General features: G+C 43.4%; 1 protein-coding gene across 2 annotated transcripts in view; it reads right to left on the bottom strand.

Moving 5' to 3' along the window:
- LOC109899776 (spectrin beta chain, non-erythrocytic 1) overlaps positions 1–12,208 on the bottom strand; it is a 121,523-nt gene that overhangs the window by 68,503 nt on the left and 40,812 nt on the right. The window contains exon 1 of one of the 2 annotated variants that reach the window (XM_020495296.2): positions 10,861–11,454. The exons of the other annotated variant lie outside the window; for it this stretch is intronic. Coding sequence (XP_020350885.1) covers positions 10,861–11,065 — 205 coding nt within the window. The 5' untranslated portion in view covers positions 11,066–11,454. Of the gene's footprint in view, positions 1–10,860; positions 11,455–12,208 lie in introns of those variants that run through there. 2 annotated transcript variants of the gene reach the window in all.

The raw sequence follows: 12,208 nt of genomic DNA, 5'->3' as shown, positions 1-12,208 counted from the left end.
TATATAACAAAGTATTGAGATAAACTTTTGTTATTGACCAAATACTTATTTTCCACCATAATTTGTAAATAAATTCATTTAAAAAATCCACCATAATTTGTAAATAAATTCATTTAAAAAATCCTACAATGTGAGTTTCTGGATTTTTTTTTCTCATTTTGTCTGTCATAGTTGAAGTGTACTTATGATGAAAATTACAGGCCTCTCATCTTTTTAAGTGGGAGAACTTGCACAATTCGTGGCTGACTAAATACTTTTTTGCCCCACTGTATATTGAAGCAACATCTCAAGACATCAGTCAGGAATTTAAGGCTTGGTCGCAAATGGGTTCTTCCAAATGGACAATGACCCCAAGCATACTTTCAAAGTCAAGGACAACAAAGTCAAGATATTAGTGTGGCCATCACAAAGCCCTGACCTCAATCCTATATAAAATTTGTGGGCAGAACTGAAAAGGCGTGTGCGAGCAAGGAGGCATACAAACCTGACTCAGTTACATCAGGAGGAGGAATGGGCCAAAATTCACCCAACTTATTGTGGGAAGCTTGTGGAAGGCTAACCAAAACGTTTGACCCAAGTTAAACTATTTAAAGGCAATGCTACCAAATACAAATTGAGCATATGTAAACTTCTGACACACTAGGAATGTGATGAAATAAATAAATCATTCTCTCTACTATTATTCTGACATTTCACATTCTTAAAATAAAGTAGTGATCCTAACTGACCTAAGACAGGGAATTTTTACTAGGATTAAATGTAAGGAATTATGAAAAACTGAGTTTAAATGTAAGGTGTATGTAAACTTCCAACTGTATCATAAAGTAGTTTGGATGGAGTGAACTACTATTTCAAAGTAACTTTAGTTAACTAAACTATATTGTTCCTAAGGGTAGTTGTAGTGTAGCTTAATCTTTTCCAGTGTGAAGTAATTGGTAGCTTGGTAAAATATATTTTCTTCCACAACACTGCATGTGACACTTTCACCCTCAGATTTAAAAAAATTAAAAAACAGAACAGATAAAATATTGCACAAGTTCCTGAGGCATTAACAAAGGAATTCAAAACAGAGTTATGAGAGACAAAATTTCAGGAAGCCTGTCTGCCAGTCCGGCTCCCTCTTTCCAGAAACATACAGTACCAGGCAAAAGTTGACACAACTACTCATTCAGGGTTTTTCTTTATTTGGACTATTTTCTACATTGTAGAATAATAGTGAAGACATCAAAACTATGAAATAACACATATGGAATCATGTAGTAACCAAATAAGTGTTAAACAAATCAAAATATATTTTATATTTGAGATTCTTCAAAGTAGCCACCCTTTGATTTGATGACAGTTTTGCACACTCTTGGCATTCTCTCAACCAGCTTCATGAGGTAGTCAGTCACCTGGAATGCATTTCAATTAACATGTGTGCCTTGTTAAAAATTAATTTGCAGAATTTCTTTCCTTCTTAATGCGTTTGAGCAAACCAGTTGTGTTGTGACAAGGTAGGGGTGGTATACAGAAGATAGCCCTATTTGGTAAAATAGGTACATATTATAGAAAGAACAGCTCAAATTATACAAAGAGAAACGACAGTCCATAATTTTTTGGGGATAGGAAGGTCAGTCAATACAGAACATTTCAAGAACTTTGAATGTTTCTTCAAGTGCAGTTGCAAAAACCATGAATAGCTCTCATGAGGACCGCCAGAGGAAAGGAAGACCCAAGTTACCTCTGCTGCAGAGGATAAGTTCATTAGAGTTACCAGCCTCAGAAATTGCAGCCCAAATAAAAACATACATCTCAACATCAACTGTTCAGCGGAGACTGGGTGAATCAGGTCTTCATGGTAAAATTGCTAAAAAGAAACCACTACTAAAGGAAACCAATAAGAAGAGACTTGATTGGGCCAAGAAACACAGGCAATGGACATTAGACTGGTAGAAATCTGTCCTTTGGTCTGATGAGTCAAAATTTGAGATTTTTGGATCCAACCGCCGTGTCTTTGTGGGATGCAGAATAGGTGAATGGATGATCTCTGCATATGTGGTTCCCACCATGAAGCATGACGGAGGAGGTGTGATGGTGCTTTGCAGGGGACATTTATTTAGAATTCAAGGCACACTTAACCAGCATGGCTACCACAACAGTCTGCAGTGATACGTTATCCCATCTGGTTTTCACTTAGTGGGTTTATCATCTGTTCTTCAACAGGACAATGACCAAACACACCTCCAGGCTGTGTAAGGGCTATTTGACCAAGAAAGAGCGTGATTGAGTATTGCATCAGATGACCTGGCCTCCACAATCCCCCCAACCTCAACCCAATTGAGATGGTTTGGGATTAGTTGGACCAGTAGCTAACAAGTGCTCAGCATGTGGGAACTCCTTCAAGACTGTTGGTAAAGCATTCCAGGTGAAGCTGGTTGAGAGAATGCCAAGAGTGTGCAAAGCTGTCATCAAGGCAAAGGGTGACTATTTTGAAAAATATAAAGAATATAAAATGTATTTACACTTATTTGATTACTACATGGATTCCATATGTGTTATTTCATAGATTTGTCTTCACTATTATTCTACAATGTAGAAAATAGTCCAAATAAAGAAAAACCGTCCAATGATACTGACGCCCAGGGCAGCTCTCTGCAGCTGTGTGTTTGGGGACAGCCAGGCCATCGGTGACCGCCGGCTAACCTAGTCACAGGAAAACACTGTCACATTGTGTCTTACTCACCAGAATACAGAGCTAATCAACACTGCATTGTTTCATATAACAGTCTGTAGGCTACTACAGCCCGATGTCCCTTTATGACCCTCTGTGAAAAATGATTCCAATGCCTTTGAAATGAGCTGACAAAATCAGCATCTGTATCCTAGAATGAACTCTTTCTCTAGGTGTGTTAACACCTTAATCCCGAGGCAAAGAGAACTATAGCCTATTTGTGCCCCATTCAGCTGAGATCCAGAGTGAGAGAAAGATGGAGAGAGGGAAGGGTGAAAGGATGAAAAGAGGAATACAGAGCTGCCAGTGATGGTAAATCAGGCTAGCAGCAGCCTAACAACTTCACGCTGGTTGTGGCGCAGCACCCTAATGCCACATGTCCCAGATTGTTGTTAGAAAACTGCAGTTTAATTATGTCTACATCTGGTTGGGAGGAATTTGGACTTTTTCCTGGAGACAATTCATCAAGAACACACAAATACCATGCACCAAAATAAACATTACGATACGGTGAGACATTCAACAAAATGAAAATCTGGCTGAGGCCTTTGGTAGTTGATGTCATTCACAGTTGCCCCACCCTATGGTGGCTGTGGCAGTAATTGAAAGAGATGTGGGCTGCAGGTCATACAACTGTTCAGCTACCAACACAAAGTCTACATGTACTGTACAGTATGTGTGTGGAAAAACTAAAGGAACAATTGGGAATTCTGTGTGGCACTGTCCTGTTGAAGATAGCTGTGCAAATAACACAAGATGGATGAAAGGCGTCAGATGTCTCCAGCTAAAGCATACAGACAGATGATCTGTATGTATACACAACCCTGCTTGTCCAGGGAGCGCAGATTTACACATCCCTTCACTCTCCAGTCAGGACACAGCCCCTGCATCCAGACCAAGTATACAACCACTCACCCCTGGGGTTGTCCTCCCAAATGTTTCCACCCTGCCTCCCTCTAATGTAGGCCACATTGTTTCACTTATAAATCTGTAATTTCTCAACTTCCTGCTCAGTGCAAGGTGCTCACCCAATACCCGCGAGAGAGGGAGAGAGCAGTTGAAGGACGAACAAGGAGGAAAATGGCTGCCTTTTCTTATGGGCCCACACGATAGCTGGCACACTGTGTCGAACAGACAGGCACCTCAACAGTACCCTGATTTACTGAACAGGGACATAAAAACACCCACCAAAAAAATAAAAAGCCAGAAAGCATTTTCCTATCGGGTTGTGTCAAGGCTAGTCGAGCAGTATGTTTCCCTTCTTTGTATTAGTACAGAGCCAAGGGGAGAGTTACAGAGAGAGCGCTACAGCTGTGTGGCCTCACAAGGGAGATATCACTCATGTTAGTTTATTACTCAAGTCATACACTCGGAAACCCAGTTGAAAAATGAAACTGTATGATGTGTTTCCTGTATAATCTTCCATAACCACATCTGTGAATGTGAACTTTGTTCATCCTTTTTGCAGCCTGTTTCTAGAGATGACTATTCACTCACTCATTCAGAGAAGAACCTACAGTTACAGATATGACTCTCTGAGAGCACAAAGAGTGTACGATTTGCTTAAGTGCATACATTACTGTCCATTTTTGTATCTAAAGCTACAGGTAACTGCCAAAATAAAGGAAACACTTGAGTAAATGAGGTATACAAAGTATATTGAAAGCAGGTGCCTCCACACAGGTGTGGTTCTTGAGACAATTAAGTAATTAACATCCCATAAGAGGTCATGTATAAAAATGCTCAGTTGCCCATTATTTTGGCTACCATGGCTAGAAGAGATCTCAGTGACTTTGAAAGAGGGGTCTCAAAGGAGTTTATGGAGGTGTGTTTGTCTCATTCACCAGATCTCAACCCAATTGAACACTTATGGGAGATTCTAGACAGGCTCATGAGACAGTGTTTTCTAAATCAATCAACAAAATACCAAATTATGTAATTTCTCATGGAAGAATGGTGTCGCATCCCTCCAATAGAGTTCCAGACACTTGTAGAATCTATGCCAAGGCGCATTGAAGCTGTTCTGGTGGCCCAACGCCCTATTAAGACACTTTATATTGGGGTTTCCCTTATTTTGGCAGTTACCTGTATGTGTTTGATCAAACACAGTCACACAGAAGACTGTATACTAGGTAGTCGCTAAGAATAAGACAAGCCTTCTGATGTAATACAATAAAATTAAAAACATGACGCTGTTCACAGGGAATCCGGCGCAATCCTCAGTGTGACAAATATTAAGCGCAATGAATTAATCAAACTTCAAGCTCATCAACAAGCTAACGTTCTGAACAGAACCAAAATATTTAGACTGCTACATAATAGCTCAGATATGTCAACGTTTCCCACTCTTGTGTTTTAAGAAGCTCCGAAATCCCCCAATCATGTGGAACATAAGCTGTTCAGGAGATATTGGAGCTGTTATTCTGTTTAACGAATCACCCTTGGTGTAGAGGAGATGGCAGGCAGAGTCAACCACAGCGGAGTCATGAAGTCATATGGAGAGTAGGAGGGAGAGGAGAGGTGCAGGGCACATGCTAGTCATTCTCTCTGTTGCTTTAGGCATAGAGAAGAAACTCCAAAGCAAACTAATTCACTGAGTGTTAAAGAGAAGCTTTCAGTCCTCATCTCAACCTCTTTAGGAAGGACCATGAGGCTTTTAAGACCTGATCTATATTACCTTTTACAGTGAAAAAAACGGTATATATATATATAGTTCAGTCTGCTGCTTTGGATATTACATTATGACGATAGATTTCCCATATTGGAACTGGAGCTCATTCTGACTTACAACCTAATGCTATGGACTTCCACTAAAATGGTCCACTCCATGTCTTGGCAGTATTACTGATAATAAACATAACCCAACCCAAGTCTTACAAGAAACCATGTTTCCCCTTATACAGAGGCCAAGGCTGTGACATAAGGGTTGGTGTGTGGGTGCTATTCTAGGAGGGGTAGAGCCCACAAGCCTGGAGATAGACAAGCTCATTATATCAAACATCTGTCTTTAATAAGAGAAGGGGGAGAAGAGATGGGGGAGAGAGAGGGGGGGGGGGGGGGGTAGATAGAGGGTGGAAGGTTGGTGGATGTGCTTCTAAAACTAGAAGCTTTCCGACACCCTCTTATGTCAGACACACATGCAACTGACGGTCTCTCTCTTCCAGCCACACCCTGTAGAGTATTGGGGAGACATGCGGACAGACAAAGACAGACCAGCCTGGTTGGCTTTAGCCTAACTCTGTTCACTCTCGCATGACTGTTATGAAGACTAACACAAACAGGGCTTTGGGCCATTTGACCTGGATCGTATAACATATCTAAACTCACATTCCCAACACATCCGGACCCAAATCCCATGCTTCCGTGCCTTTCACCAGGGTGGAATGTGGGCTCACGCCCCAGTACTTACCATGACGTTCCCTGTACTGATAATGTGGATGCCTTGCCTACACATGTACCAAGACTCAACACTACAAAATGAGTTTATTTTCTTCACAACACTAACCGCCAAGGTTCTTGACACAGAAGGTCATGTTAAGACAAACCTCTTCAATGGCTGTAACAAAGCTGCCTTTGCCTACCAGGGCTACTCAGCTGATCAGCCTGCCTCGCTCTGCTCTATTGGAGTAGAGGTTTACCCTTGACTGGCCAACTGTTGCGATCTGAAAGAGGTGCCCTGCACATGTAGCAACATTTCAGTTGATTGGTGAAGCTGACCTTTGTTTTGAAGGAAGAAAATCAAACAGTCTGCTTGTTCTCTGACAGCCCTGTAAGAGAACAGCCCAGTGTGTACCTACTATTCATCTCCTGGAAATGCTTTATCTTAACAAATGCTGACCACTTTCAGTGTTTTACTGTAAAATCTTCTTGTTAGCAGAATGAACAAGAAAATGTAACACACAATGTGCAGTTGCAAGTTCATTTACATTTCACAGTGCCACATTGAATGTAGTATTGGTGCAAACAACCAAAGAAACTAAGTTATGCAAAGACACCTCAGAGAGAGTGTGAGAATGTACACAGGCAACATCTGAAAACCAGCACATATAAACTGGGAACCGGGACACCCCACTGTCCATACCCATCCACTCCAAAACACACTCAGGGCCAAACAGGCCTTTCACAACCAATTACATTTGACAATACTGATACTATCCCAATCTGGGCCATCCAATGAGCTTGGCTCCTTTTCTGCTGCCTGGGTCGTTTTCCCTCTTGATAGCTGGATGAAAGAGGCTGCCTGTCATCTCAGCATTCCCCGTCTCTGTCACTCCACTCCCATTCATAACAGTCTGGGCCACACTGCATTGGCCTGGAGTTGATAGGCTGATACAACCCCCTTTGTCAGAGGGATCCGGAGGCCCCTGATGGGTTTTAGGGGGTTCCATGCAGCGTGGCTCAAAGGGTGTAAAGTCAGTTTCCTACAAGGCAGACATGGCCATTCACTCATTTCAACCAGTGTCTCACCCTGTGGACTTTCTCTAATCAGAGTGTTGGGAATTGGAGCTAAAAGAGGAACATAGGCAATGTTTCCCCTAAATGCATTTAGCTAAATTGTGGCCGCCACTGCAAAGAAATGTAATTTAAAAAATTGGGATGGTAAAACATTTTCAGTGTAAACTTAAACCAATAAAACTAGATATAAAGGATGTTGAAAATATAATGGAGCAACAATCACCAAAAATAGAAACCGAGAATCTAAAATTCCAAAAATGACATGGCATGGGGCCCCCACTGATTTGTTATAATGTTTGAGTCACTCAGATAACATAAGAACATGGCAAAATGTGTAGCATTGCACAAAATTAGCTTTGAAACTGCAATTCTTATCTCGGCTTCATTACATTAAAAACATTTTTTTTTAGGAAACTAGCTTTAAAACAGTAAAATTCCCCCCCTCCCCATGTCAAAATGTGTAGAATTGCAGGACATTAGCTTTGAAACTGCAATTTGTTTCTCAGCCCCAAGACAAAATGTCTACAATGTGTGCAGGAAACTAGCTTTAAAATAGCTCAATTTTGTCTCTGCGGGCAAGAGGAGGGAGTGTAAAACTGCACCATTGGCCAACCAAAACCACACAGGTAGGCTACATTTATCTGATACCTATAGCTAAACATGTTGGCCTGTACTGTGTAGCTATGTCAACCTGAACATGTAGGCCTGCACACTGTAGCTACACCAACCTGAACCTGATGGCCTGAACTGTGTAGCTATGCCTCCATCACACCTGTATGGTGACATTATGTTTGATATCCATACAGCCCTTCAGAGCATTTTATGTCTTTCTTCCCTCCCAGAAGACATCACTATCCACACTAACTTTGTCTGCTGCCAAGGTCAATCATTTCCACCACTGCCAGTACATTCATTGCCAGATAGACTTCTGAGGTCATATGATGGATAGAAATATGAGGTAAGAATTCAATGCAGCAACATAGTGTTTTTCTTTTTACCACATGTGATTTTCTTCTACCTCATGTTTGCTAACCAGGGCCTCCATCATCGCTGTAATGGTCGAGGTTATTTATGGATTATTAAGTTATAAGAGTGCCAAAGACCGAGTCCTCCTATTCTCTGACAAATCAATCATTCTAAGGCCAGTGGGAGGGCAGACACAAGGACTGCCCATTTCATCAGGTTGGTATAGTCTCCCCCTCTCTCTCTCTAGCTCTTTCTCTGGCCCTCCTTAACCTTCAGCACAGCTCCAGGAAACGCAAGATTTACACTTTCCACCGAGCTCATGTTTCACCATCTCGAGTCCAGGGAGCATAAAGAACTGTGTCACTATGGCCTCCCAGACATTCCAACCCTACATATCCACCCAGATGGACATATAATGTAGTGTGAAGTCTGAAGACATACTACCACCTGTGAAAGATGTACTACCACTAGTTAAACACACGTCACTTGACAGATATTCTGTTTCTCATTATAGTATCATTGCGGCACAAATCGAAAACATATTCAGCCAGACTTGGAACCAAGAGCCTCCTCTTCCCTCTGCAACTATTCGATATACAGTACAATCAAATTAGCACAACAGGTATGGTTTTCCACTGAGTCATTGATTGAATTGTGCTGGGAATGCAGCAATGACTGGCCCTTTCATAAAGATGCCAACTTCCTTCCTCTTTCACCCTGTCTATTTTAGAAGAGTTGTTTATTCATTCATCATGGCCCCTACAGCACACAGGGGCAGTGCAGGAAGAGTCTGTCAGTGGTGTTACCAGGCTGATAACTGTCTTGCACCAAGCAACAGTTAGGCGCTAGAGCTGACTCATAGCCAAATGGACTGGCCTCAGAAACCAGACCCAAAACAATAAAGACTGGAATTGTCTGTCAATTTATCGGTGCCTTCATGTCCAGTACTAAACACCAAAGTGGGTACACACAGAGAGCTTATCATAAGCTAGTGTTCTCCATGCTGGACCCAGACAGAAATATGTAGCTGAATGGGACAATAGTTCATTGGGTCAGCACCTTTCTCTGGCACCCTTCTCTGTACAGAGAAAGCTAATGCAGAAGACCAATCTGCCACGTTTCAACACTACATTATCTCAGCGATGCCACAATACTTGGGCGGTATCCCTCCCTGTCCCATGTCTCTGTGTGGAGTGAAAGCGCTGTGCTGTCAGGGCTGCAGGGATTCATATTAAATCAGGGGAGACTCCGTCTCACAGTGACATTGGCTCGTAACAAATTATTCATCACATGCTTCGTAAACAACAGGTGAACTGTTTATGGACCCTTCCCAACAATGCAGAGAGGAAAATAGAGAAATAATCGAAAAATAGTCAAATGAGGAATAAATACACAATGAGTAACGATAACAGAGACTCCTCTGGAGTCATGGGTTCCATAGGGTGTCTGAAGATGTTCAGAAGCCTCTCGGACACTAGCATGCTAATGAAACCACAGAGGAGATTGCCAGGAAAACGTATCGTCATTCACCAATTCCTAATCTCAAAGATATTTCATTATGCAAGCTAATAAACTAAGTCAACACACTCATTCATTCCTGGCGCCTGCGATAATGTACCTGTCTGTGTGTACACGTACTGTATAATGCTGTTTGCATGAGATTGTGTGCCCCCTGCTTCAACCCAGCCCTCGTGCTCCAGTTGTGACCTCCTTGTATTTCACAGCTCTGAGCACAAGACAACAACCAACCCCCACAGGATCCCAGTCAACAAACAGCATCTTGCCCACAGAAATAACAGATGTCAACAAATGATCGGAGGCTATACAAGGCTTTGTTTGTAACATAGAGTGAGACATGACTCCTGTCTCACTCTACGTTACAGTCGTGTTTGTTCTTTAGGTTTTGCCCATGAGAAAGGGAACGAGAGCAGCACTGACAGACCCAAACATACACACACTTCGATGAGCTGGCAGGGCTGTGGAATGCAGGTAGACTGCACGGGACAGAGAGGGGCTCAAATGCTCTTCCCGCTGTTCGGAGTATGCTCAGTGGAGCGTGCGCCATCACAGCCCTCTTTCATCCTATAATGTGCTGCAAAACAAGACGTGAGGCTCCTCCTGTCTGGTTAACAACTCCACAACACACCGTCTAACAAGGAGCAATGCCAGGGCTCTCCTCCTCTAGCACCATGCTGCTTACAAAGCAACACAGGAGAACACCGCCCCTCCCACTTCTCTTCTCCTGCCATTGTCGTCTAACAGCCAGTCAGCTGCAGCCATGCTGTCTGGTCTGAAAGGCCATATTTTAAATGTCTCTTTCCTTTTACCCCATCGTCTCCCTAAAAAGGTGTCTCTCTACATGTGTAGCTGATATCCAGTCTTCCTCTTTTCCCACCCTGCACTACCTCATCAATATTTCATTAGGTGATGGATGGCGTCTGTCATTGCCTCATGATCCACCAGCCCTCTCCCTCGTAGGAATTAGAGGATGCTGCGACCCTCTCCTATCACTGACAGACAATGCAAAACAAAGACGGGAAAGACCTTACATCCCCAGGCATCCTGAGATACACAACTGCTTCCCGACACCATGAAATCATGTCTTTATGAACCGGATACTACAGACCCTCCCGTTTGTCAGCTATCATCCGCAACTTTAGCGTGCATAGCAACGCTGGTAAACAAAGCCCTGGGCTCTGCTCTGCCTTCCTCCCTACTTATCTTACCTTGCAGCTGCTTAAATCGGCCCTCGAGTTGGTTGTAGTTGAAGGCAGCCTGTTTAGCAGAGTAGCCCGGATCAGGGCCGGGACTGGAGGCAAGAGAGGGGCCGGGCCCAGAGGAAGGGGACAGGGATCCTGGGGAGTGGGACCCTGGAAAGACAGGCCCTGGGGACAAGGGGCCAGGCATGCTGGTCGCCCTCTGTAGCTCCATCAGTCCAGTAGAAAATAAAGGGCTGGAGAGAAGAAGGGTTCGCTGGTCCCCCTCCTTCTAAAAAACAATGTCCAGTGGTGGTCCCTGTAAAAGGTTAGCTGGGAGAGTCCCTCTCTGGGTGATCGTGCAGCAGTTAGCCCCGAGGTGAAATGCTGGCTCAGCAGCACCACAGCATCATACTCGTCTCAGTCTTCTGTCCTCCCCTACTCTATCATCCCCCCCATCTTTGCACAGCACAAGCAGCTTGCTGACACTAACACGCACAGTGAGAACGATAAAGTGCTCCGTTCCAATATGGTAAAAGCCACAGGGAGAGAGAGAGTGAGAGAGAGAGAGAGGGAAGCAGAGAAAGCACGCTGGACTCTGTACTCCTGCAATGAGCAAAGGGCTGCTCAAACACTGCACACCTTTTACAAACCTTAGGGAGGGGGGAGGAGCCAGCAACCTGGAATTCCTTCAGCAGCCACTCACAGTCCTTGTGTTCAGTGGTGATGTCACAGCCTCATTACCAAAAAAGGGAGTGGGAGGGAGGAGCAGAGGGGAGTGGTGGGCTGTACCAAATGGAAATGGAAAGGGGGAGGGGGAGACTTGGCCACGACCTTCCCAATTTCTAAGTACATTTGTTATTTTAAGAGACAAAACATCCCCTAATATTTCACTGATGCGTAGACAGGCTCATGCACAAAAAAACAAACTTCCTGACTGTGTTTTACCAGCACGTCCTGTTAGAGTTCATTGCTAGCCCCCCCACCCTCACCGTTTCACATTAGTGTGTGGGCCTTACAAAAATGCACTGGCTTTTGAATGGCCAGACAAAGCCAGAAGAATAAGGAGCTCTCATAGTGAGCTCTGTGTAATAATATCCTAGACAGTGAACTGGACCCAAAGTGCAGGCAGGTCTCCCCAGTCTTCTCTCCTTTCCTCTTCATTATTTAGCCATGTAGTCCGCCTGACCCACCGATTGAAGTGAGGGGTTATTATATAATCACAGAGCACAAAATAAGCCTTTTACTGATCAGAAAAACATTGAATCCTCATTTACTCAGTTTTTCCTGAAAAGAAAGCACTCTTAAACATCTACAGTAGTTAGACTAGTCCAACAGCACAATATTCCCACCCATCTGAAACCCCTTTGCCGGAAAG

Source organism: Oncorhynchus kisutch, linkage group LG11 (genome assembly GCF_002021735.2).
Source record: "Oncorhynchus kisutch isolate 150728-3 linkage group LG11, Okis_V2, whole genome shotgun sequence".
NCBI lineage: Eukaryota > Metazoa > Chordata > Actinopteri > Salmoniformes > Salmonidae > Oncorhynchus > Oncorhynchus kisutch.
Note: the sequence above shows the minus strand (reverse complement) of the source record. Positions and strands in the feature narration are given on the sequence as shown.